At 41.9% G+C, this 27,266-nt stretch overlaps 1 protein-coding gene across 2 annotated transcripts in view; it reads left to right on the top strand.

Moving 5' to 3' along the window:
• LOC118312579 (myosin-10-like) overlaps positions 1-26,437 on the top strand; it is a 50,947-nt gene extending 24,510 nt beyond the window's left edge. For both annotated transcript variants that reach the window (XM_035637296.2, XM_035637295.2), the window contains 38 exons: positions 540-632; positions 1,703-1,766; positions 2,028-2,126; positions 2,281-2,424; positions 2,759-2,854; positions 3,814-3,932; positions 4,929-5,081; positions 5,262-5,435; positions 5,669-5,842; positions 7,037-7,151; positions 9,476-9,669; positions 10,007-10,128; positions 10,217-10,286; positions 10,659-10,819; positions 11,239-11,347; positions 11,792-11,923; positions 12,015-12,221; positions 12,695-12,832; positions 13,451-13,574; positions 14,034-14,205; positions 16,163-16,375; positions 16,556-16,700; positions 17,060-17,266; positions 17,499-17,603; positions 18,056-18,208; positions 18,827-19,075; positions 19,160-19,372; positions 19,524-19,736; positions 19,866-20,027; positions 20,227-20,355; positions 20,609-20,697; positions 20,838-20,961; positions 21,592-21,681; positions 22,115-22,233; positions 22,412-22,520; positions 22,610-22,782; positions 23,301-23,444; positions 24,053-26,437. In XM_035637296.2, the coding sequence (XP_035493189.1) occupies positions 540-632; positions 1,703-1,766; positions 2,028-2,126; positions 2,281-2,424; positions 2,759-2,854; positions 3,814-3,932; positions 4,929-5,081; positions 5,262-5,435; positions 5,669-5,842; positions 7,037-7,151; positions 9,476-9,669; positions 10,007-10,128; positions 10,217-10,286; positions 10,659-10,819; positions 11,239-11,347; positions 11,792-11,923; positions 12,015-12,221; positions 12,695-12,832; positions 13,451-13,574; positions 14,034-14,205; positions 16,163-16,375; positions 16,556-16,700; positions 17,060-17,266; positions 17,499-17,603; positions 18,056-18,208; positions 18,827-19,075; positions 19,160-19,372; positions 19,524-19,736; positions 19,866-20,027; positions 20,227-20,355; positions 20,609-20,697; positions 20,838-20,961; positions 21,592-21,681; positions 22,115-22,233; positions 22,412-22,520; positions 22,610-22,782; positions 23,301-23,444; positions 24,053-24,128 (5,373 nt within the window). In that variant the 3' untranslated portion in view covers positions 24,129-26,437. The remainder of the gene's footprint in view (positions 1-539; positions 633-1,702; positions 1,767-2,027; positions 2,127-2,280; positions 2,425-2,758; positions 2,855-3,813; positions 3,933-4,928; positions 5,082-5,261; positions 5,436-5,668; positions 5,843-7,036; positions 7,152-9,475; positions 9,670-10,006; positions 10,129-10,216; positions 10,287-10,658; positions 10,820-11,238; positions 11,348-11,791; positions 11,924-12,014; positions 12,222-12,694; positions 12,833-13,450; positions 13,575-14,033; positions 14,206-16,162; positions 16,376-16,555; positions 16,701-17,059; positions 17,267-17,498; positions 17,604-18,055; positions 18,209-18,826; positions 19,076-19,159; positions 19,373-19,523; positions 19,737-19,865; positions 20,028-20,226; positions 20,356-20,608; positions 20,698-20,837; positions 20,962-21,591; positions 21,682-22,114; positions 22,234-22,411; positions 22,521-22,609; positions 22,783-23,300; positions 23,445-24,052) is intronic.
• Positions 26,438-27,266: the final 829 nt, after the last annotated feature.

Raw genomic sequence — 27,266 nt, 5'->3', positions numbered from 1 at the left:
AGAAGAAAAAAATTCTTCCAAGAGTTCGTATTCATGTGCTTGAGCAAATACAAAAATCCAACAGTTTCTGCTGCATTTTGATTTATTATACATGATCAGATCAAAGGCTGCAACATGTTAATTTTGCTCAATTGTTTAGTCTATAAGATGCCAAAGAAATAAGCCTCAGGTAAAGTTCTTAAATTGTTGGTTTCATCCAAACAACAGCCCCAAACCCAACTAAGTTTTATTTCCAATGTCATAAAACAGAGCAAAACACCAAAGGACTTAATTTACCTGAATTATATTACTCTTATCATTTCCATATACTGTCTTTATCTGTGTGCCTGATTTATTGATTTTTTTAAGGGTTTTGTTTATAAAACACATGACAGGTCTTAACGTCTTCTGTCTTTGTGTGCATGTAAATGGTGTTTGTTTTTTTGTTGTTAGTAAAATATAATAAAAATCACAATTAATTCCTCAACATTTTTTGGTGTTGATTTTATCTTCCATATGATTACAAAGGGCTGCTGTAACATCCCTCTGTTTTTTTTCAGGGTGAATTAGAACGGCAGCTTTTACAAGCCAACCCCATCCTGGAATCTTTTGGAAATGCTAAGACCGTGAAAAATGACAACTCGTCACGATTTGTGAGTACATTCAGGAACAAGGGCTCTATTCTCAAGAGAGATCTCAAAATGTCTCCTGTGGTGCTTGTGATAGCCTCCTCCAGTCTCATCACTCATCAGAATAAGCAGAGCTTAAACTGGTTGAAAGTAATTCCATCTTACTTTTCCTGTCAGCAACTACACATGCCATGTAGCAAGAAACTGTCATATCGATACCTTTGATATACTGGACCTTTTCAGACCAACTGCACTCAGCAGACTTGGAAGTAGTGACTACGGGCAAGAGGGACATGAGTAAACTCTCGGCTTCAAGGGCTCCTATGGTAAATTAATCTGGGAAGTTAAATGAAGGTTATTCCATAATTATTACGTAACTGTGTTGCTTCAGGACCTGTTAACCAAGTTGATCTCTATGAGCTTGGACAGTAAAAATTACCAGTATTTCTCATCAGTAAGAAGCTACCCTGTCATGTTGTGTCATATGTGACTCCAGACCTGTAACCAAAAAATAAAGGAACATTTACTGGTTCTGGTTTAAGCCCAGTTTGTCAAAATGAGTTGTGTTGTAAACATAATGTACATTTGTAAATATGTAAAAAACATTTTAAAAATAATTTAATTTGACGGATATTGTTAATATCACTTTGTACTGTATGAAATATAATCATCATTCCTGTAAATGATCTGTATCAGTTCATATTAAATGGATAGTTCAGTGATTTTGAAGTGGAGTTGAATGAGTTAGCGTATAATTGAACGGATATATTCTTTTTAGGTAAGCATTTAAAAATGTGGCGAAAAATACGTTTTTCGGTGGTCCCCTCCTCAGCAGTGCGACTCAGACTTACACTACTCCCATTTCCCCTCCAAACTCTGTTAAATCACATCGCTGATCACCACCTCCATAAGGTAATATATTAACATATTATGCATAAGTAACTCATACAACCCGACTTCAAAATCCCTGAACTATCCCTTTAGTGCAGGAGAGGCCTCAATGTGTTTGTCTTACAAGAGAGTCATCAAGTTGCATATTGATTTCTGGTCATCGCGTGCATTCTAAAGCATTTATCTTGTGTTAATCTCTACAGGGGAAATTCATCCGGATCAACTTTGATGTCACTGGATACATTGTTGGAGCCAATATTGAAACTTGTATCCTGTTTTAAAATGATTAACTACAAAATTTCATTGTCATCATGTAGATAATATAATTATAAACATGGAAAGTGTTTATTGAAAGCTCACAAAAAATTTATCCAATTATAGGGAATTTTCATCCAAGCATGCTATGGAATTCTAATCTTTACTAAATTCAACTCTACCAAGGGAATATGTATGATGTATGAAATATATGGCATTTTAAAGTTTTGATCCGACTCAAATAGATTGTTGTCCTTGACCAATCTGTGTCAGACTTACTGGAGAAATCCAGAGCTATTCGTCAAGCCAAAGATGAGCGAACCTTCCACATCTTCTACCAACTGCTGGCTGGAGCTGGAGAGCACCTCAGATGTGAGTAGACTAGAGCTTTAAAGATTGTTCTTCCATATTAGTCCTTTTTTATTCTGCTGTGTCTCTCATAACTTCAGACCGCAGCTCATCTTGGCAGTGTAATCACTGTATGTAAAAACCGTAGCAAAAGGTTTTTCCATTTGTCTGTCCACAGCGGACCTGCTTTTGGAAGGATTCAACAACTACCGTTTCCTGTCCAACGGTAACGTCACTATCCCAGGACAGCAGGACAAAGACAACTTCCATGAGTCGATGGAAGCCATGCACATCATGAGCTTCGGCCATGAGGAGATTCTAGGTACGTTTTCTAAATCACCAGCTCGAAACACACATAAATGTAACACGTTTCTCAAGGAGATTTCACTTGTTTAAGGAAGGACCACAGCCATTGGTATAGATTATTTAACAATGTCCAAATTCTTCTTAACACAGGGACATACGATTAGAATTTGGGAAGGATATTTAGTTATTTCACTTGGTGTTAAAGGAACTATTTTATTGTATATACTAAAATGTATGAAATACCAAAAGTGTTTGTCCGTTTGCCTACTTACTGTAAATGCAGTCATGTGATGCAATAGGTGATGTCTTACTATAGTCATTTAATTTTCTCTGGATTCTTAAACTTGTAGCAATGTTGAAGGTCGTGTCCTCGGTGCTTCAGTTTGGTAACATTGTCTTCAAGAAGGAGAGGAACACTGACCAAGCCTCAATGCCGGATAATACTGGTAGATATCTCTCTCTCTCTCTCACACACACACACACACACACACACACACACACACACACACACACACACACACACACACACACACACACACACACACACACACACACACACACACACACACACACACACACACACACACACACACACACACACACACACACACACACACACACACACACACACACACACACTTTACATCTGTTTCACAACATCGTAGCTTGGAGATCACAGGTCAAGACACTGCTCTTTTTCCTCATCCCATATAATACTTCAACTCCTCTCCTCCCCCTGCCTCCCTCAAACTGGATCTCGTCTACTGAACAGAAGGACCGGTGATTTATGTCTTTTCTCTCCCCGAGTGTTGTCAACCTGCCATTAGGCCGCATCATTATGAGGATTTACTCCTGAAGGAAATGGGGCAAAGCCTTCCAGTTCCTCCACATGTGGCACTGCATATTTGGCTCTTAAAGGAAAGAGTGAATCTAATGCCAACGATAAAGCACGGCCAGATATCCCCAAATGAAACAAGCAGAACCAGGGGCTAAAGCACATGTGGGTTTTTTTAGAATTGAGACTTGGTGGATTAGACTAAATCCTGCTTTTCCACAACCTTCAGCCATGTAAAATAATGGCATTTTCCCCTGTTACATTTCAATTGAAAACTTGACATCTTTGAAAGATTTGTGGTAAATTCAGTAAGAAGCAAACAGCAGTGTTGACCTACCATCTTTGACAGACTCATTATATTTCTGTTTCTTTGGCTTTTAGGGAGGTCTTTAAGAATATCTGTTAAATGATGTAATCAACGGACAGTACTGTCAAAGTAACACGATCGTCATCTCTATCAAATGGGTTTCTTGTGACGACAAATGATTTGAACGTACTGGTGTGAGCGAAGGTCACCTATTATTCTAATTTGAATGTACTTTTTTCTGTTTTTCCACCATGGATTCCCAGCTGCTCAAAAGCTGTGTCACTTGCTTGGTTTGAATGTAATGGAGTTTACCAGAGCCATCCTGTCACCAAGGATCAAAGTGGGCAGAGACTACGTCCAGAAAGCACAGACTAAAGAGCAGGTCAGTTGGCTACTTTATTTATTTATTTATTTATTTATTTGTGTTGTTTTTTTTCTGACTAACAGAACTTGTACCAACTTTTGTTTCTTGCCGAGATCCTCTGTTACACTAATAATAATTTATCATTTTGAAATGCAACTGAAATGAATTAAAGTCATTTTTTGGGGAGAGTTGCGTAATTAGAGGAATTATTTTTGGTGTGTCCAGGGTTCAGGTGTCAAAAGTCTCTGACTCCCAAGGTGAATTTTTAATCAAACATCCACTCATCACCCATAAATTTGCATAAAGTTAATACATCAAGCGTAATGATCCCACTAACAGGGAGATGAAGCTAAAGATTGTGTTTTTCTTGGAAAACTGGTAATGTAATCTGTATGTTATATGAATCCTGCAACTAGGTCATTGTGTTTTCTTCCAAATTGCAACAATATTGAATCAATAACTCTGCTTCATGGGTACTATTATATTACGAGCCATCCATCAACCTGATTGGGAAAAAAAACTTCAAAGAAATAAAGTTGAAATAATTAAAACCAAAACAGTGAAGCTGTGCTGTAAAAAACTGATAGCATGCCGTCTTATATATCGCACTGGGCACAGGGCATTGTCACTGTATCTTTGGTGAAACCACTCCGAAGTACATCACATGTTTATGAATCATTCTTTGCTGTAAGTTCTGTAAGTGCAGTACTCTTACAGAACTTGTTCATAATGGCTAAAGCTCACTGGGCTTGGCTTTTGTCTCAACTGTTGACTGAGATATTAATGAAAGTCTGACTCAGAGAGTTTTGGGACATTAAAGCTATACTGTGCCGACTTGCCAAGACGTACGAGTCTGAATTATAGTGACATATGCCTCCACCTGCTTGCACCCACTCTCCACCAGTTAAACACGCATCTTTTTATTAAAAAATGTATGTATAATGTCTCTCAACATATATTGTCTCACCATTCTTTTCCCACTCTTCCTCTCCTGTCCTCTCTGTATCCCTCCAGGCTGACTTTGCTGTCGAGGCCTTGGCTAAAGCAACATATGAGCGTCTGTTCCGCTGGCTGGTCCATCGCATCAACAAAGCTCTGGACAGAACAAAACGTCAGGGTGCCTCCTTCATCGGCATCTTGGACATTGCCGGTTTTGAGATTTTCCAGGTTTGTATTAAAATCCTTTCTTTTATTAAACTTCAAAGATGACAATATGTCCAGTTGTGGCCAGAGGAAATGTTACGCTTGTTGTTGTAAATGGGTCAAGTTATCTACATTTGATGTCTTGTCATTCAAGGACATCTCCAGTAAAATGTTGTTCTTCCTTGTATTTCTCCACTGTTACAGTTGAACTCGTTCGAGCAGATGTGCATCAACTACACCAATGAGAAGCTGCAGCAGCTCTTCAACCACACCATGTTCATCCTGGAGCAGGAGGAGTACCAGAGGGAGGGCATCGAGTGGAGCTTCATCGACTTCGGCCTGGACCTGCAGCCCTGCATCGACCTCATTGAAAGGCCGGTCAGTCGGAAGCATTACGTAGTAACTGAATCAAGGAGTACTTACTCACGAGTTTCTATGCTGACGATCAAATTCTGAGCAAAAATACTCACTTAACATTCTAATTTAAATGTAAAGGAAAAGTTACATTTGCATCTAGAAAACCTATTGTTTGTTTAATTCTTGGAATATGATGTGCCACATTGTTAATTCTCTCTGAAGTCTAGTACTCACCCATTTTGTTGTTGCTTCAGGCGAACCCTCCAGGTGTGTTGGCTCTGCTGGATGAAGAGTGCTGGTTCCCCAAGGCCACAGACAAGACCTTCGTAGAGAAGCTGATCCAGGAGCAGGGCACACACCCCAAGTTCCAGAAGCCCCGTCAGCTCAAAGACAAGGCCGACTTCTGCATCCTCCACTATGCTGGCAAGGTACGCTGATTCTATCTCTTTAAATATCACACTTTGAAGCTTTTTTCAACAGCTTAGCTGAAAATACTGTTCATTGACCCTAAAAGCTTTTGTATTAATAAAGCTTGTTTGTGTAGCATAGGTCCCTAACCCTATTTTTTTTAACTGTTACTGTATGCACTTAAACTCTGTTATTTTAATTTTCCATAAACTTCCAATATATGTCAACACATGCTCAACAGATAAAGCACTTAGTCAGTTCTTCCCAGGCTTGTTGCACATGCTCATGGTACCCACTTCTTTGTATGCAAGTTCTCTGTTGGACCATTCCATATTTTCCAAGGCATCTCTTTTTCCGCCGGATCTTCTCCTGCAGAAATAACTTAATTAAAAGTTTATGCCTGTCAGGGCTCAGATAAAATAATGATGCATGGTTCTCTTGAGGTGGGATTTCAAGAAAAATCCTGAATTCAGGTTAGATTTACATGACATTGTATGGGAGTGTATTTGGACGTTGTCAGTGGTGTTATGCAATAGGTGAACACAGCGTTTGTCTCCTGCTGGGAGACCACATCTGCTTACCATTATGAGGACTGTGTCGTTTTACACCACAGTCAGTCGGGAACTCTGAGATTTTAGCTCCAAGAACGTCGCTGTGGAGAAAAATCTGCAGTGCCGCAAAACCCAAACGTTGTCAACATTGATATGCAGCAAAACAAAAATTAAATCATGTCTGCAGTGTAGACCACTACGAGAAAGAAGTGTGGCCTTTATATTAAGTTGGTGGTTGCATTAACAGATAACATATATTGATGAAAAATTCCATTTTCTTATGACAAAGAAATGTAATTGAGGATTGATATTTTACAGTTTAACCATAAACTTTATTATAAATAACTAACAATAGAAAGAAAACAAATACAACCAAATATGTGGAACATTATATTCTATAGAGCATTATTTATTCTGTAAAAGAAAAGTTTTTATATTAGCACATATCGGCAAACATAAATGCTGATGCCAATACAGCTGTGAAAGGCTCATATCGGTCGGGCTCTAATAAAAATCAAATATCAGCTGCTTTATTGTTATCAGATCTTTCAGAATCTCTAATATCAACATCTAAGGCAAAAATTCTGTATCAGTCAGACTTCAGCTGTTGTATTATTATTTTTTTTATCCATATCACGGAGTTGTACCACTTCATTTTTACAGGTGGACTACAAGGCAGATGAGTGGTTGATGAAGAACATGGACCCTCTGAACGACAATGTGGCCACTCTCCTGCATCAGTCAACTGACAAATTTGTAGCTGAACTATGGAAAGATGGTAGGCTGCTACCTTATTTAACTCCAAACACTTAAAAACAGCACAAGGTACTAGAAGGTATCGGTTATAGATTCACTTTGTATGTACCTGTTTGCTCATTTAGTTACTAACACATTGACTTATCTGTCACTCAAGCATACTCACAACAGCTGTCTGCCTTGTTGTCTCAGGCCTATACTTACTCTAATGGTTCCCAAGAATGAATGTAACATCGCCTCCCCTCCCTGTCTCTGTGTGTTGTAGAGATTCAGACCATTCAAAGAGCTTCATTCTATGAAAATGTCACTAGTCTGGATGAGCCAGAAGGTGAATCACTGGGTTGTGCTGTAGCAGACCTGGGCCAAAATAATAAGAATAGCCGAAAATCAACAGATCTGGGTTGTGGACACATGCTGCTCAAAGGCTTGGGTGTCTAAATATACACGCTCCCCAAGCAGGTTCATTTCGTTCAAGTGTATTGTGTATATTTTCGCCCAGATCTGTCTGTATGGTTCATGCTTCAGCCGATGTTGTGTCTGTCATAGCTACAATGGTTCCAAATTGCTTCGAGGCTGCATGGCTCCCTCGTCTCCGCCAAATGCAGTAGTGCTAAATTCCTAAATAAGTTCAAGTAGAATATAGTAATTTGCTCCCTCCAGTTGAACCCGTGTGCTTTGATTTCTCTCAGTATTCTTGTTGGCTGACATTGGACTTGTGTTCTTTGTATGTTCGATAGCCACAAGGCAAGTGTTTGAGCGCTAGTGCAGGTGTTTTGGAGTCTTCACTGCTTATTTCTGTTTTTGTGATACATCCATATGCAAATTGATGATTTGAAGCTCGACTGAAGGATATTTAATGCCAAAATTTCCCGTCTTCCTCCTTCCCAGATAGGATCACAGTAGCAGGGACTTAAACCAGATGTTGTTCTTGGTATTTACTTTGGCTCTGAGCTCAGACGTCAGTGCTGAAGCTCCAGAGAGCCGGCCGTGCATCACTTTAGCTCAAACTCCAGCTGTCTGACTCATCAAGTATTTGTACGTTTACTTTAGCTGCTGGGACATTGTGTGGAGATGTTTTAGAATAATGTTGCTGACATTACTGCCAGATCGATGAAGATGTAATATTTATTGGATAATTCTGGTGATATTCTGTATTTTTCTTATTTTCAAAAGAATCAATGAAAAGTCCAGAACCAACAATCAACCGATCCTAGAAACAAGTGTTGTGAGAGCTACAGACATGGGAGGAAAGTCAAATTATTTGAGAAACAGACTAGTACATTGTGGATTTTTGTCAACAATTACCAACATTTAAATAACACTTATCTCGTCGAGCAACTTTTGACCTAAGTAACCACAAATATCCTCATCTTACAAATGTTTAATTCATAAGCAATAAATGCACCATTGCTGACTTCATTCAGGGGTGGTTGTGGCTAAAGATCAGGAGAAACCTTGTAATTGAACATTGAGATTACTAATTAAGATTAATTTACAGTTCCTTCAGATTAGTATTGCCCTCCATACAGGTGACTTACAAGAAATAGATTTTAATGAAAAGAAACATACATTAATGCAGCAGAGGTTGAGATATTCAGACTTCTAGTTTGGATCAAATTCCATAAAATGCCGAATCCTACATTTCCCAAAATCTTACTCATTTGCATCTTCAAACTTGAACTCCCCGTTTTGCAGTGCAGGGTTTCTGTGTTAAATTTGTCGTCTCCAAGCCCAAGCTGAAATGAAACTTCTGTCTTTGCATAGAGATAACCATGAGGAATGAACTGATCTTCATGTATAGAACCTAGTTTGATATAAATTATTAAAAGTGTTCCTGGAACGTATTTGTGTCCAGTGTTTGCAGTTCCTTAAATGTTGACAAATTTAGTTATTACATACTGAGGGTAAGATTATTTTCCCAGTAATATGTTGATACAGTATTGTGTGTCATAGTCAGTAAAATGTTAAAAAGATTTCACATAGCTGCTATCAAGCAGGTCTCTCATTCATTAGGAGCAGAGAAGAGCTTTAGCACTTGAACCTTATTAATTTTCACTAAGTCACATGAAAAATGTGCTTCCCTCTAGGTAAAAAAACATAGAGCTGTGTTTGTATAAGTAGATAGGCTCTGTGCTCCATCTCCATCGCTGATAGCTTCAGAAGCTAGTGGTAGTTCTACACTATGAATGCTTCTCTCAGACTGCTGCTGTTTGACAATAGTATGCAATGTCTCTTTCATCCATCTGCACTTGGTCATGTAGCTAAATTATGTCACCGTGTTGCTACCACTGCTCCTCTGTGAAGTGTTTCCCTCTCTAACCATTTTTCCCCCCATCTCCCCACCAGTCGACCGAATCGTAGGCCTGGACCAGGTGGCAGGAATGAACGAGACAGCATTTGGTGCTACCTATAAAACGAAAAAGGGCATGTTTCGTACAGTGGGACAGCTCTACAAGGAGTCACTGACCAAGCTCATGGCCACACTGAGGAACACCAACCCCAACTTTGTCCGCTGCATCATCCCCAACCATGAAAAAAGAGTAATTACACACTTAAACCTTTTTGTGAGAAGCTGAGAGTCAACCTGTGGAAAATAAAGGACCTGTCATTTTTAAAATTGTTTTAGACCAATATGTCTGTGGCGTATATTATATTTATAGTATATAGATTTATTTGCCTTTTTCCAAGGAAACCCAGTAATACTGTCCTGTCAACCCAAGAGACAAAAGAAAAGTCTCTGACGTTTGCCCTGTACTGTACATCCCTGACATACAATATTACCTTATCTTTAAACCCTCTGTAGAGTTTTTTTAATAGCAGCATTTGTTCAATAGAAATCCAAACGTTCACAAATGGTGTATTTGTTTCTTCTTTAAGGCTGGTAAACTGGAGCCTCACCTGGTTCTGGACCAGCTGAGGTGTAATGGAGTTCTGGAGGGGATCCGCATCTGCAGACAGGGCTTCCCCAATCGCATCGTCTTCCAGGAGTTCAGACAGAGGTAACACTGTGACTCTGTAATTCAATTATAAACAGAAGAAAGATTGGCTTCATTTTCAGTTTACATTTCTGTTCCCTTTTGTTCACAGATATGAGATTCTGACACCAAATGCAATCCCCAAGGGATTTATGGATGGAAAACAAGCCTGTGAAAGAATGGTACTGATCTTTTTGTGTATTTTGGTTTATACACAACTACTTATTTGCAAACCAATATATTTCACTTAGTTTTTAATATATACTACCCACATCAACAAAACAAAAACCCACAACCATATATTACACAAAACAAGTGGACAGAACAGACAAAAATGTAATTACACTACATCCAACAAATAAGTTTAACCTAAGTATCTTTATATCTATTTAACAGAATATATCTTCACATCATATTTGATAAAAGTAACTTTGTCTCTTGTACAGCAAACATGAACAGTGTTGAGCTGAATGAAGGGAAACAAAATGGTAATGATATTGTTACCCTGTCCACTGTGGTTATTTTTCAACACATCTCTGTGAATCACTTTACAGATCCAAGCTCTGGAGCTGGACCCCAACCTTTTCCGTATTGGTCAGAGCAAGATCTTCTTCAGAACAGGTGTCCTGGCTCACCTGGAGGAGGAGAGAGACCTGAAGATCACAGACATCATCATCTACTTCCAGTCTGTGTCCCGTGGATACTTGGCACGCAAGTGAGTGTCCCTTCATTTTAAATCACAATCTGTTTGAGTGAAAAAGCTCTAAAACTGACTGCAAACTACCTGCTCAGCATAAGATGGCCGGCACACAAGGGAACAGCTGGTGAACACAGGGAACCATTTAGAAGCTTAAGAGCCAACTGTGTCTCACGGGAGTTGAAGAGAGCAAAACATAAGCTAATGGAGTGAGGGTTGGACTTACACTCATCAGGTGGCCCAACTCCTAATAAGTTAAAATATTGCACTCTAACCCTCCAAATGTGTGATTGAGTAACTGTAAAAGTTCACCATATCACTCCAACAGTGTTGAGTTCAAAACTTGTTCCCACTGCCCCCAAGTGGCACAAAAATCACTGCTGACTTCAAAAATACTGGTATACACTGATTTGTCTTCGTCTTTTTTCTTCCCTTAGAGCCTTTGCTAAGAAGCAGCAGCAGCTGAGTGCCCTGAAGGTCCTTCAGAGGAACTGTGCTGCTTACTTGAAGCTACGACACTGGCAGTGGTGGAGGCTTTTCACCAAGGTGAGATTTACACCAAAGACTATCATATCTGCTACGCAGATGACACACAGCTCTACATCCCTAGCCTTTCAAGAAATAAGTGATTAGATGGCTCTAATTTATTTCTAATTTAGAAACTTTTTTCAAAAGCATTTATGGATTTTTTTTTCTTTTCCTGATTTTATTGAATAGAGTAAACAGAACTTAGAATACTAGAATCTCTCACAAGGTCATCATCAACAGATGGAGTTTGCTGTGGAAATTTAGATATTCAAACTTTACAAGTTGACTTGAAACTTAGTTTGAACAGCTACATGAGCAAATTCAGTAAAATAAGCTGACAGTAAAAACCTTCAGCTTGATTAACAATTGTAGGCCTAATTGTCCCCACTTGTTCTCTGCCATTCCTGATTGTGAAAACAGAATGAAAGTTGTTGTTATTTTCTCTGTCTCTGTCTCTCTCAGGTGAAGCCTCTGCTGCAGGTCACTAGGCAGGAGGAGGAAATGCAGGCCAAAGATGAGGAGCTGATTAAAGTGAAGGAGAGACAGCTCAAGGTGGAGAATGAGCTTGTGGAGATGGAGAGGAAACACCAACAGGTAAACATGTCCCTCTGTAATGGAAAGTAAATGAGTTCACCTCATTAAGAGGGCTGGGTGCATCTTTTCAAACTGTTCTGTCTCTCTCCAGCTTGTAGAGGAGAAGAATATTCTTGCCGAGCAACTCCATGCAGAGACGGAGCTGTTTGCAGAGGCAGAGGAGATGAGAGTTCGCCTTCTCTCCCGGAAGCAAGAGTTGGAGGAGATCCTTCATGATCTGGAGTCTAGGGTGGAGGAGGAGGAAGAGAGGAACCAAAGCCTGCAGAATGAAAAGAAGAAGATGCAGTCACACATCCAGGTTTCTATCTTATTTTTTATTTTTTTCCCTTTCTATGTGTTCGTACTGGCTTTTGGCTTTTTAAAATGTTAAAGAGTGAGGATGAGAGGAAACTTTTTTCATCAATATTCTTCAGAGTGAGACCTCATTCTGCCCTGTGTATATTTGCACTGATTATTTCATGGTGTAAAATGCTCTTTTGCCCTTTTACTATAATTATTTCAAAATATTTTTTTTCCTAATGTTATTTTAATCCCTAAATATGTCAAGTTGTTTATTTTTTGCATTACTGAAGTGTCCACCAATGTTTTTTTGAAAGACAAATACTTTTTTGCTTATTTAATGTTGTCAATAAATAATGATTAATTAATCTGGTGGTTAAAGCTTTTTCTGTGTCAAAGTTTGTTCAGTTTATGAACTTCACCATTTAGACTTTGACCATATCGCATAAGAAAGATAATGGAAATGTATGTTTGTGTTTTCCATTAACACAGGACCTGGAGGAGCAGCTTGATGAGGAAGAAGCGGCAAGACAGAAACTGCAGCTGGACAAAGTGACTGCTGAGGCAAAGATGAAGAAGATGGAGGAGGATATTCTGCTGCTGGAGGACCACAACTCCAAGTTCCTCAAGGTGAGGAGATTTTATTTGGAAAGATGGGGGAGGGGGGCTCAGAATTGTGTCCCAGCTTTTTGCCGCTGATGTGGTTCTGTTGGCACCATCGGACTGTGACCTGCATTGCGCACTGGGTCGGTTTGCAGCGGAATGTGAAGCGACTGGGATGATGATCAGCACCTCCAAGTCCGAGGCCATGGAGGATTGTGGTCTCCGGGTTGAGGATGAGTTGCTGCTCCAAGTGAAGGAGTTTAAGTATCTCGGGGTCTTGTTCACAAGTGAGGGGCAAAGGGAGTGGGAGATCGACAAGTGGATTGGGGCGGCGTAAGCAGTAATGTGGCCCTGGTGAATAGGGAACTGAGCCATAAGGTTCCTACCCTCACCTATGGTCATGAAGAAGAACCTAAGCGAGTTCAAGTAAAGTGACGGCTGAGGCACATGATAGGATAGATGTTTGAGTAATTAAAAATGAAATAGTGTATTTTTATTTATGTTACTTACACATTTTAGACATTGAATGTGTTGACTTTCAGTTGTGGTATCATAATAAAACATTGTTTTCCCAAATGGTTGGTGTTGAAAATGGAACCAGAATTATAGTCTCCATTCTAATTCACACTTTGATTTTACTAACAGGAGAAGAAGTTGTTGGAGGACAGGATCGGCGAGATGACCACTCAGCTGACTGAGGAGGAGGAAAAGGCGAAGAACCTCAGCAAGGTCAAGAACAAGCAAGAGATGATGATGACCGACCTGGAGGGTAAGATACCTACAGCTTGTTATTGTGTCTGGCTCTATTTTGTGTCTGAGAATATGGAACACTGGGACTAGATTAGACACAAAAAGAGAGGGTTGAGCCTATCCTTAAAAAAAGTGTCCTCGCAGCAAGAGGAAGGATTTTATGTTTGAGAAGAACAGCACAAAGGTCAAATATAGGACATACAGTATGACTGTCTATGAGCTTTAAGTGGGTAAAATGGCTGTTTACAGCTGTACATTAACTTAATGAGCTGCAAAGCAGTGAATCTGATTTCTCTTAGTTGTGTCAGGCTGTTAGCAATTAGGTGTTTGAAATGTCTGTTGAGCTTCATATGACCTCTCTGTACCATGTGACTCCTCAGACTACCTCAAGTGACCTTTCAGTTATCACATTTTATTTACTGTTTTGTTTAGGAAACCTGTGTATATATAGATTTGATTGATTCGTGCCTCCACTCAGGGCGTTTAAAGAAAGAGGAGAAAACCCGTCAGGAGCTGGAGAAGGCCAAACGCAAACTGGACGCTGAGATGACTGACCTGCAGGACCAGATCGTTGAGCTTCAGGTCCAGATAGAGGAGCTGAAGATCCAACTGACCAAGAAGGAGGAGGAGCTGATGGCTGCTCTGGCTAGGTCAGTCATAGAAATGAAAAAAGAACACACAAGCGTCAAAACAGAACTGAAGCATCTTCTACTAAACATCTTCTGCAAAAGATAAATCACAGATAAATTAAATCCTAAAATTAGCCAAAACGAGCAGTGATAGTGAACTACACTAACAAACTCAGTTCTAAACATGATAACATGGTACAAATACTGAGAAAGGAAGCAAATCTATGAAAGATAATTGAGAAATAAATCAAGAAAAAAAGCCTTCACTTGCTGCCTGAGAGATTTTTTTTAGACTTTTTTTTAGTATTGTCATATTACCACAGTACTCTAAACAATAAAGCTCAGAAAAAGCTGATTTGGGAGGGTTGGTGAATTCCTCTTTAAAAAAATTAAGAAAAATCTTACTTCTGAAAAACAGTGAGGCAGATGCTGTAATATCTTTTATTAGCTGGAAGCTCACAGATAGCTGTTCAAGCCACGGGGTATTATTGGCATTATTGTCAGTGCAAAAATATAATAATCGTATAAGCCGATTTCATACAACGTACATATAAGATCAAGTATCTTTTGAAAGCTACTACCAGACAGATGCAGTGGTCTAAACTCGTATCGCTACAACCCTAAACATAAAATTCTACTATTAGTGGTGTTGCTCATTTCAGTGTGTAGCTTAACTTCACACACATCCTCTCGCCACTGCAGTTCATCCCATTTCCATGACAACTGCACCCCTGAAATAGACACTGAAATGAAGAATACACAGACGAACATGTCGACCCCGAACTGCGACTAACGTCCTCTTCAGCAGCTGGATCTAGTGTTTCAGCAATTATACTCATTCTCTCTAGTCTTCCTCTGCTCACTGCTCCCACATCCAATGTTTTGCTTCAGCGACGCCGGCTGAGAGCGTTCATCTCAGGAGCAGCCGTGTCTGATTACAGGAAAATTGATGTGGATTGATGCTCTCTGTCCTGGTCTAGTTTTTCCACAAGACGCAATGAAGAGCTGGACTAAATCCGGCACAGTGTAATTTCACAGTGGTAGAGAAACTGTTAATAAGCCTTTTTATTTCTCATTTGGGTGTTTTTATTAAAAGTCTTCCCGCTAATCTCAACATCCAAATATTTTTCTTCATTTATCTCACTCCTCCATTTCATCAGATTGAATTAGTATTTAGCTGTGAATAGCCGTCAGATGTGGAGGTCGTTGCTCTGAAGGTCATCTCTAACCACTTTAATGTGGCTTCTGTGTTTTCCTTCATCACACTCGATCACGCCTCATTCTGAAGTCAGCAGTTATTCCGAGAGCAGTTGCCTCATCTTTTTTGGAGAGTGGGGGACGGCTCTTATATGGGAGTCATCAGTGCTTTTAACAAAGTGGTGGCTTTGTGTTAATTTTATAATGAAATCATTATTACGTCCGGTGTGTTCAAACAGTGGGTTTCTGTGGAAGTGAGGAATGTTATAGGAGTGTCGCAGCCAGTAGGAATTTCCCTGAGGCTCGCTGCCATATTGTTTTTCTAGATGCGCGCACACGCACGCACGCACACACACACTTTTTGTTTGGACAGCTTCAGCAGTGATCAGTTCACCACACTGCCACCCTGTGTGCACCGGTGGTCTCATTTCAGCTGAAAACATAAAAAATATCACTGACCTGCCTTTTCATTCAATGTACTTGTCTTTTGAGTGTCAGCACTGGAGGCAGTTTTATGGCTAAGTCCTGAAATGTTTTAAAGTGTCAGTGAAAATGTGCATGAACATACTCTATGCTCTTGGGCTTGTCTTGCTGTTCAGAGGACCAAAATAGCCTCAAAGAACATTTTATTTAATTTAACGTATTAATTATGTGTAGAAGAAATCTTTGGACATGTAGATCCTCAGATGAATATCTCAGCAAAGGAGATTTTACACCGTTGTAATAACTATGTGATGAGGGTCCATTCTAATGGAAAACTAATTTGTGTGTGACCCAACAGGGGTGACGAGGAGGTCGTCCAGAAGAACAACGCCTTGAAGCAAGTCCGGGAGCTACAGGCACAACTCGTTGAGCTTCAGGAGGATCTGGAGTCGGAGAAGATGTGTCGAACTAAAGCTGAGAAACTCAAGAGGGACCTGAGTGAGGAGCTTGAGGCTCTGAAGACGGAGCTTGAGGACACGCTGGATACCACCGCTGCCCAGCAGGAACTCAGGTGCTCGTTTATCAATGAGCTTAGCAGAACTGTACCCTGCTCCTCATCTCTGCCTGAGACACATGTGGTCATTACTCACTTCTCAGTCGACAGATTATTGGGATTGAAGGTTGTTTTTTTTTATTGTGTCCTAGTAGTCGTACTCTCCTCTTAACCCTCTCCTTGTGTTTGAACTTATAGGACCAAGCGAGAGCAAGAAGTGGCCGAGCTGAAGAAGGCCATAGATGAGGAGACCAAAAACCACGACGCTCAGATCCAAGAAATGAGACTGAGGCACGGCACAGCGCTGGAAGAGCTGTCCGAGCAGCTGGATCAAGCAAAGAGGGTGAGTGGGTCACACCTGACTACACGTGAAGGTGGTGGGGTTTGTATTGCAACTTCTGTTTTTCAAAGAGAATCGTACAGTTGCAAACATGGATCCATGCTGTTCGGCTAAATGATATCACACAATTCAGATCGTGGCTTGTTGCTGTTCACTTGTTAACACTGCACTTCCTTGGGCCCTTAACAACACACATACAAGTGTGAAGCTGATATGATGAAGAGTTCTTGAGATTTGTGAGCCACATACAGATTCTTTGCTTTATAGTTAGATCTATTCCAGTCTAAATCCAGACCATTACGCAGAACCCTTTTATAACTACAAATATAAAACAATAAAGGCTTTTTTTTTGTTCTGTGCAGTTCAAGTCCAACCTGGAAAAGAACAAACAGGGTCTGGAGACTGACAACAGAGAATTGGCCTGTGAGGTGAAGAGTCTGCAACACACAAAGACGGAGTCAGAAAACAAGAGGAAGAAACTGGAGGCCCAGCTGCAAGAGTTCATGACCAGGGCCACCGAGGTGGAGAGGGCCAAGGGAGAGCTGGCTGAACGCTCACACAAACTCCAGGTTAATACCTTCACAGGCAGTTACAGATGCCAGAGAAGCAAAAGATCTGGAGCAGTTTTGTTGTAAAATGAAGGAATATGGCCTCGGGTATTTGTTATTTTAGATGAATCAGACTTCCAAGAACAACAACTGTGCTTCTCTGACTTTGCGTCAATATTTGCTCAGTTGCATGGAATGCTGTGGATTACTTGATTGTGCTTTTGTTAAAACCCTATTATTTGTCTTTTATTAGTCTGAGCTGGACAATGTTTCCGCTTTGCTGGAGGAGGCGGAAAAAAAGGGCGTAAAACTGGCCAAGGAAGTGGACACCCTGAACAGCAAACTTCAAGACTCAGAGGTGGGAAAGATGACGTCGACATCAGCCTTTCTGTCAAAAGAAGTGTCGAGCGAAAAGGAAACATGATCTAGAATAGCCTTTTTTCCCCTTTTCAACAGTCTATGGAGATAAACTGCAAAAGTTACAAAGCAATGAAATACCTGTCATAATGTAGTCTGAAGTCAAAACACCACGATATTGTGGGTGCTTTAAATTAACACAATGAAATCAAGGACATTAGAATAATGTGAACATGAAGACGTCACACAAAAGATATGGTCATCCACGCACAGTTAAAAGCTCCCAACTACTTAATAAATCCACCTAGCAGCTGTGAGAAAATGTGTCTTATTCACCTGTTCATAACTAGAAAGATTAGAATTAAGCATGTGTGAAATATGCAACTTACACAAATACCTCTCCCCTCTTTTCTTCTGTGTGATCATAATTTCTATATGTGGCCTGGTGTGTAGGAGTTGAGGCAGGAGGAGACACGTCAGAAGCTGAACCTGAGTGGCCAAATCCGCCAGCTGGAGGTGGAGAAGAACACCTTGATGGAGCAGCAGGAGGAGGAGGAGGAGGCACGACGCAACCTGGAGAAACAGCTGCTGTTGGCGCAAGCTCAGGTACAGTTATTCACATTCACAAACATTAGACCCATGAACACGCATAGATACAGCTGCAGCTCTGACACAAACATACAGTACATATGTACACATATGTACGAGGCAGGCTCGGCTTTCCCTTTCCATTGATACTCAGCTGATTGCTGAGAGAAAGACCAGGCAAAAGTTTCAAGCTGTGAACATCTGTCGCTGACGTGCAGAGCCGCATGAAGGCAGCTGTGAAGCAGTGTGGCCGTGTAGCAAGTTAAAGACCCCATGATGAGAACATCTCTGTCAGTTTGAGACTTGTTGTTCACAAGTTGAACGTTGGGAGCGCGCGTTGCTGGCCGTTTGCCAACCAGCAGTGAGTGTTAGTGAAATTAAAAGCACTGAAGCAGATTGTGTCACCGTTCATACTGTCAACCCTCAGAGATAAAGGGCTTGTTGTGCTCTTTTACTGAATTTAATCGGCCTGACCAATGACGAGCCGTTTCAGCTCAAGGAGAGGAGCTCCCTCTAGCATGGACCTCTGGCTTTTTCACTTTGCAGACCCATACACAAAAACCTATATAACACTAGAGGGATGTCTCCTTTACATGAAATCCTTGATTTAAAATATTACAAAAAAACTTCCCATAGCTGTTTGAGACAAAGAAGAAGCTGGAGGAAGACGTGGGAGCAATGGAGGGCCTGGAGGATGTGAAGAAGAAGCTCCAGAAGGACATGGAGCTGACCAGCCAGCGTCTGGAGGAGAAGACCATGGCCATGGACAAGATGGAGAAGACCAAGAACAGACTTCAGCAGGAGCTGGATGACCTGATGGTGGACCTGGACCACCAGAGACAGATTGTCTCCAACCTGGAGAAGAAGCAGAAGAAGTTTGACCAGGTAAGTGGGATCGTTCTAAGTGTTTCAGAGGTGATAGACTGAGGTCAGTTAATTAAAGGCCACTGCTTCTCTGTCCAACACTAGTTGCTGGCAGAGGAGAAGACCATCTCCGCGCGTTACGCTGAGGAGCGTGACCGTGCCGAGGCTGAGGCCAGAGAGAAGGACACCAAGGCTCTGGCTATGGCCCGAGCTCTGGAGGAGGCCTTGGAGGCTAAAGAGGAATTGGAGCGGTTTAATAAGCAGCTCCGTGCTGAAATGGAGGACCTGATGAGCTCCAAGGATGACGTAGGAAAGAATGTGAGTGATCTTTGACCATTTTACACTTGCACTTCACTTTTTTTCTTTTTCTTTCTGAAGATCCCATGAGGGTTGTCGAAGGACCTTTAGACTGCATCCATTTTGTACTGCTGCTGTATTTGCTTGCCTTGTGTTCCCTCACACTGAACAGGTCCACGAACTGGAGAAGTCCAAGCGTATGCTGGAGCAACAGGTGGACGAGATGAGAACTCAGCTGGAGGAGCTGGAGGACGAGCTGCAGGCCACAGAAGACGCCAAGCTGCGTCTGGAGGTCAACATGCAGGCAATGAAGGCCCAGTTTGACCGAGACGTGCAGTCCAGAGAGGAGCAGGGAGAGGAGAAGAAGAGGGCGCTGGTCAAACAGGTACAGAGGGCCTCAAATTACAAAACTGAGGAATAATGAAATCCCTCTACACTACAAATGCAATATATAGAGTTATTGTGCTGACACCCTGGATTCAACCTGATGCGCTGTGTTGTTGTGTTCTTCCAGGTGCGTGAGATGGAGGCAGAGTTGGAAGACGAGAGGAAGCAGAGAAATCTGTCCGTCACCGCCAAGAAGAAGCTGGAGATGGACCTGAACGAGCTGGAGGGGCAGATCGAAGCCGCCAACAAAGGGAGGGACGAGGCCGTCAAACAGCTCCGAAAACTACAGGTACACACGTGTGTTCCCTGGATGAAGCCTCATAGGTTGAATCAAAAAAGTAAGATGTGTCTCCGATGCTTGAGTTGACAACTCACTACCTTCAACAGCTCCGTTTGGCAAATGTTTTTCTTGATAGCACAGAACACCCCGAGTGCTAACCGTTGTGCTGTGTCAGCCTCTGACCCTGATCCACGTTGTTTCCCTGCAGGCTCAGATGAAGGACTATCAGAGGGAGCTGGAGGATGCCAGAGCCTCTAGGGACGAGATCTTCACCCAGTCCAAGGAGAACGAGAAGAAACTCAAGAGCCTAGAAGCTGAAATCTTACAGCTGCAGGAGGTCGAGATCCGGATTTTTTTTCTTTACTATTATTGTTAAATAGAGATCAGCTATCTGATGTTCTGGCCTTTGTTCATGACAAACAAAGTGACATGCATGTCGTGCGTTTGTGTGTGTGTGTGTGTGTGTGTGTGTGTGTGTGTGTGTGTGTGTGTGTGTGTGTGTGTGTGTGTGTGTGTGTGTGTGTGTGTGTGTGTGTGTGTGTGTGTGTGTGTGTGTGTGTGTGTGTGTGTGTGTGTGTGTGTGTGTGTAGGACCACGCAGCCTCAGAGAGAGCCCGGCGACATGCTGAACAGGAGAGGGATGAGCTGGCTGATGAGATCTCCAACAGCGTCTCTGGAAAGTTTGTACCAGTTGTTTGTTTTTATACAATCTTCACATTAATATTTGACCAACTGTTTTTGTAAATTTAAACGTAAATTATGAATTCAGCAGTCAGTAGACTGGAGTCAGGATGAGAAATGTAATAGAGGTCTGTGCCAGGTCGTCACTGCTGGAGGAAAAGAGGCGGCTGGAGGCTCGGATCACTCAGCTGGAGGAGGAGCTGGAGGAGGAGCAGGGCAACATGGAGATGCTTAACGACCGCTTCAGGAAAACGACCATCCAGGTAGACATTCTCTCTCTCTCAGAGAGCAGCAGTAAGCATCATTTTGTTTTTGCGAACGTTAACAAAGACTAAAAGCCAATGAACACAGTCAGACAAACAGAAAGCATATGAGGCTACGTCAACACTATGCTTTCATTTTAATACTCCATTAAAGAAATAGTCAAATCTCCATCCGTGACACCTGAGAACGAATATCACATGACCATTCAAGTACAAGTGCAGATCGTCTACTCTGCTGTTGGTTGCTTAGTTGCAGAAAATACTGTGAACGAGGTACAGCAATGGGAGAAGAGTAATAGTAAGCAAGATTTATTTTTCTTAGATCAACAACACGGTGGAAGTGTTGCTGACAGTAAGTGTTTACAAAGATTTCCCTTCACCGCTGATAGTCGAGTCATGATGGATAAGAACCAATCAGGGGATGAATGTGTCGTTGTTTCCAAATGTCTCAGTTGAGGGGATCGAAAACTCCAGAGTAGGTGTAAACATTTTCAAACTAAAACGTATTAGTGAGGGATTGAGCCGGAGTACGACTGCTGTCAGAGGCCAGTCAGTACTCTGCAAACAGCGTATTAGATGCATGGATTTACATCGACATGCCCTCCTCTCTCAACTCCCTCTCCTTCTCAGGTGGAGACCCTGAGCACCGAGTTGTCCGGAGAGCGTAGCGCTGCGCAGAAGAGTGAGAACGCTCGGCAACAGATGGAAAGGCAGAACAAGGTCTTGTATAGTTTGTTGAATTTGCATATGTGAACTTGAGCTCATGTACATACAGGGTTGGATTAAACTACAGGCTTGTGTCCAGTTGGGTCTTTTTTTTTTATCTAAAAATTTATCTTTGAAAGTATAAATAATCGAGTGTTAGGAAACTTTAGAGAAACAGTGTGTCCAATGTTTCCATGGTTTCCATCTGCATCCGTGAGCTTTGTCTTCACACCTCCGTCAGGGCAGATGGTCCATTTAACAAAGGTTGTCATATTTACTTATGCAGTTCAATATCTGTCTTAACTGATTCTGCTCTGTACATGTATCCGTGTCATGTCCTCCAGTTTACTCTTTAGCACTTAAACATGGAGGGATACCTTTTAAATGAAGTTATTGTTTTGTCATATTCAATGCTCGTGATTCTAACAGTTGCATCGCCTAAACGCAGGATTTAAAAGCCAAGCTGGCCGAGCTGGAAGGAGCGGTCAAGTCAAAGTTTAAAGCGTCCCTCGCTGCCCAGGAAGCCAAGATCCTGCAGCTGGAGGAGCAGCTGGAGCAGGAAGTCAAGTATGTGTCACAGAGTGAATCATTTAGGACAAGTCAAAGTCATTTTCTTGTTCAGGTAGTGGGATAAATGACCAGTAAATCACACTGACATTAGTGATGGTAGGTGACGCCCACTGGATCCTGTGGGAAAGATTCCACACATTTCGCAAGCATGGTAAAGTCTGGTTTAAAATTTCAGAGAGAGAGCGGCGGCCAACAAAATTGTCCGTCGCACAGAGAAGAAACTGAAGGAGGTGATGATGCAGGTGGAGGATGAGCGTCGCCATGCCGACCAGTACAAGGAGCAGGTATTGACTCACGATGAGCATTTTTATCCACGTTGGACCGTTCCTTCTGCCAACGATCCACGACCTCTCGCTCTCACCTCCCCCTTCAGATGGAGAAAGCCAACTCTCGCATGAAGCAGCTGAAGCGTCAGCTGGAGGAGGCGGAGGAGGAAGCCACCAGGGCCAACGCCTCCCGCAGGAAGCTGCAGAGGGAGCTGGACGACGCCACAGAGGCCAGCGAGGGTCTCACCCGGGAGGTCAACTCACTCAAGAACCGCCTCAGGTACGAGGAGGACTCTGCTAGCCCTGCGCTAGACTCCCCCGCTCACTTCCACAAAAGACAAATGGGGAAACATGTTGCTTAGTTCGGTGCAAGGTTCAAAAATGTGACCCATCTCCTTTAGTGTTCTAAACTTTACAGACATATAGTTTGATTAATCTGTTGACAAATGTGAACGTATAAACAACAAGTTGTGCTTTAGAGTTGCGGGATCTTTTGAACTGCGTACACTAGCTGTTTGCCAATGAATAGTTCCACCACATCTGTGTAAAAACTCAACTTCCTGTTTTTCATTTCCAATTAGTTTGCTCCACAAGTTCTGGTCAGCATGGTTTTAACCTTTAGACAGAGCCCAGCTAGCGTTGATCCCAATTCCACTCTTAATGCTAAGCTACGATAACCGCCGCCTGGCTCCACACTCAGCATACAGACTTTAGCAAATAATCCCATTTCTCCAAATGTTGAACTATTCCTTTATACGACAAAGTTTATAAGCTGTTTGATCCATTTGTTTTGAGCAGGCGTGGGGGTCCCGTCAGCAGCTTCTCCTCCAGCCGCTCGGGCCGCCGCAACCTCAATCTGGACGGCGCCTCCGTCGACATGTCAGACGACGACGCCGACAGCCGCGCCGGCGACTTCAACGAGACACAGACCTCCAACGCCGAGTAATTACAGCAACACTCTCATTCCTCGCTTTTGCCCTTCTCCTCTTCACTCCCGCCTCCCCTTCACCTCATCCACCTGCGACCAGTTCTTTTTCCTCCAGAGGTCCTCGGTGGAAGTTTTTCGTGGCAGCGCGCCTCTGGCCTTTTTGTATCAGTTAACACTGCAGGGAAAATCCACCGCCCTCCCCTGAAGAAAAGCCTCCACGCCTGGAGTGTCACTGGGGCAAACGGACAATTCTGCCTTACTCTGCTCTCATCTGGCACGCTGCTAGTCCTGGTTCGTCTGTCAGCCATGTATCATGTCAGCATCATAACATAACCCCCCCCCCACCCCAGCACAGCTTATTGAGAAAGTATACATAGGTACAAAGTGCTTTTTACAAATAAGAGTCTGTGAGTGTGATGTAGGAGGAGGCTGTGAGGCGAGCACACATCAGTTATGTAACGTTTGTGAACACACGCCATACTGGGAATGCAGGACTACCAGGAAACGTATTTCACTCTGGTGTTGTTGTAGTTGTTCTGCACAGGGTTGTAAAAAGCCATCTCACACCCGACACACTCCCTCCTCCTTTCAAACGGACCTGGTCCTTTTTTTTTTTCTAAAGAGAGAAGAAGAAAACAGAAAACCGAGGTCACAGTGGGCATCGGTCGGCAGAGCCTGCTGCACGAGTCTCGCTCTGATGTACAGACGACAACGCTACAGGAACAACTAACATCTCGGGACACGCAATACAACAAAATGGACTAAATTGAAAATGTATTACTGTGAAAAACAAAGTGTTTTGTTTTCTCTATTGCTTCATCTCAACAATTAACGAAGGAATGTCTAGCTGAGGTTTTAACTCAGAATGCCTGGTGGTTAACTGTTTTGTGACCACCGGGAACCCATCGTCCTCCAGTGTGGACCGACCGACCGGAGCAGCGAACGACGCAGAGATGTCGGAAACTGCACAGAACCATGTTTGAATTGTTTTAACTGGAAACCAACAGGGGGAGAAAAGCTCCTACTGGAAACACTAAAGTGTTGTGACACTAAATGGTGACAGCTTAGGTCAAATGTGTAGTTTGATTAGAAATAAAGACGGATTTAAAATAATTGTCTTCTCGCTACATCAAAGTGTTTGTGCCTAGTCTCAGTTTGTGTCATTACATCCGTGTCACAGAGCTAAGAATCAGTTCTTATGAACAATATACTGAAACGCTTGTTCAGCACTTACCACTGTTCTGAAGGTTTTTCTTTTTTGAATCTATTTTAAAAAAAAATTAAATTGATCTGTCGCATCATAACATTGAAGTCAGCGCGGACAAGATGTCCTAAAGTGCTCCAAACAGTTTTTTTAAAAATCAGTATTTGCAATGCAATGACAACTTTTCAAAAGTTGTGACTATTTAATTAAACCAAACGTTGACGCTCAAATCACAATTGTATTTTCTTGATTTGTGCAACACAGAACTAAGTCGAAAGTAGCATCTAATTATTGGTCTGGATTAATGCTTTTGTCAAATTTTAGAAAAATATTTCTTGTACAAAACGAGCTTTGACGTGTCATTTCTTGATTGATTGATGATTTGACACTTTGATCCTCGGCAGGTTGACTCGTCTGGGAAATGTAGATGCTCAAATTTCCATTTTCTGCTGCGGCAATTTTGACCCTTTTGTTTCTCCAATGACACCGTTACATCCATCATGACTTTTTTATTGTGCAGAAGACGGAATACATTCTTCATCTAGATGGTTAGGTTTAAATCTTTAAGGTTTCAGGAATACCTTCCAAACAGTGTTTAACAGCGTTTTAGGTTTTTCAAATTCACCTGGATATTTACTTAGAAAAGAAAATTTTAAAAAGACTTTTAGCTCTGTGACACGTTTGTAGTGGTTAAACATAATGATGAACAAGCTTAGGGCGGGTCAGTGCCATGATTTTGAGTTGAAGCCTGACTCCTCAGACTACAGACAGACAGGAAGTGACAAATAGTTGAAAAATTTACTTTCTCTTATCTTTCCTCGCAATCTTAATGGAGTTGCTAGTCAGGTGAAGGCTGGTTCTTCTTGAAATACAGCAGCCATGTCAACCAGTCGAACCACTAACTGGACTGTTAGTTGACCGTATTTCGGGTATGTTGCGCTTTTCTGGTCTTATTGACCATTCAAAGCGCTTTTACACTACAAGTCACATTCACACACGCCGTCAGAGGCAATGTGGGGGGGTTGTCTTGCACAAGGACACTTCGGCATGTGGACTGGGGGGACGCAGGGATCGAACCCCCCTACCTTCTGGGTAGTGGACGCCCCTCTCTACCTCCTGAGCCACAACCGCAGTTTCCTCACTATAATGTGGGGAGAAAGAACACATGCCACATCCACCAGCTCCTTTATTCTGGACACGCTGACTAGTGTCCGTGGCCGAGCCCTTTGCCCCTTGCCCCGTTACTCAAATCAGCATGTTTCTTTAAAAGTGCCTTAGACACTAACTAAGAACATAAAGGGGAAAGGATGTGAAACAAAACTCCCATGAGATGAAACTGGCACATCAAAATATATATTCAACACTTAATCTTTTGGGGTTTATTTCTTTTGTATCGTTGCTGTGCTTCATATCATATCCGCTGTGCTCCTCTGTGTTCATCATGACATCGTAGCTAGAGAGTATGGGTTAAATCAGTATTTCAGTCTTAGGATTAACTACAGGAGAAGCAGAGCTTCCGCAGCTGCAGGTCCCAACTTTATTCTTTTCCCTGTAACCACTCGCAGGCAGGTGTTGAAGTTATTTTGGGAAACGATGCGCTGCACAGGAATTCGTTTGGTTGGAAGCTTTAACACCCACGAGGGGTTAACTCACTAGTCATTATCCAGTTGTCTGTCCACAACCAGGCCTTCAATTGCAAATACTTCCATCGTATTATTTCTTGTATACCTGTATTTCAACATGGTGATTTTCTCCCCCCCCCATTTTGTTTTTGTAAAAGGAAAATAAAGCATATTCATTGTCGCCGTGCCTGTGGTTTTTGGTCGGTTTCTAGAGCTGAACACAGGAGGCCGCGATACGAAGCAGGATTTGTGGTCAACAACGTGACTTCACAGTTTTTTGGGGGGATTTATACATCAATGGTTAATTAAAGTACTCAATGTGCAACAGTGTTACATGCAACTAAATTCAGTTACAAACAAAAGTTAGTCAACAATATGATCACATGGCTAGAATATAAAGGAAATCATTTTCAGTATTTAAAGTCAGCCAAGATATACTGTAGATAAGTACAGGGATGTAATAAAGTTTATTACTGAGTGAGGGTTTTTGCCTTTTTGTCTGATGATGGACAAACCCATGTTGGTCTGTTTCTTCTCAAAGCAGAGAGAAGAAGTTAACTCCTGATGAGGTCAATCTGACTAATGTTTATTTATAGTCACAGGGAATATTTAACAGTGTGCTGCCAGCATTTCCAATGAAAGACAGGGGGTTCAGTTTTTGTATCTCTTTGTCAACCGTCAGGAATCAGAATCTTTGATCAACTGAAAAGAACGGCAACATTCCACCCATCTATGGAAAAAAAAATATGTCGTCACTTTACTGTAAACTATTTTGTCCCTGCCAGGATCCTGTAGAATGAGGACTCAGGAAATGACTTGATCTGCTCCGGAGCAGGTGAGAAGATCTGCACCAACTACCATGGAGATTTATCTTGGCAACAAGTGAACCAGCTTCGTAGGACCAAAAAAATCCAGAGCTAAACCTTGACTGACCTCGATAACCGCAAATCCTGCTTTGTAGTAAAGGCCCCATGCGTCTCGATCAGGTTGTCCCCGAGGACAGGCCTCAC

Source organism: Scophthalmus maximus, chromosome 8 (assembly GCF_022379125.1).
Source record: "Scophthalmus maximus strain ysfricsl-2021 chromosome 8, ASM2237912v1, whole genome shotgun sequence".
Taxonomy (NCBI): Eukaryota; Metazoa; Chordata; class Actinopteri; order Pleuronectiformes; family Scophthalmidae; genus Scophthalmus; species Scophthalmus maximus.
Note: the sequence above shows the minus strand (reverse complement) of the source record. Positions and strands in the feature narration are given on the sequence as shown.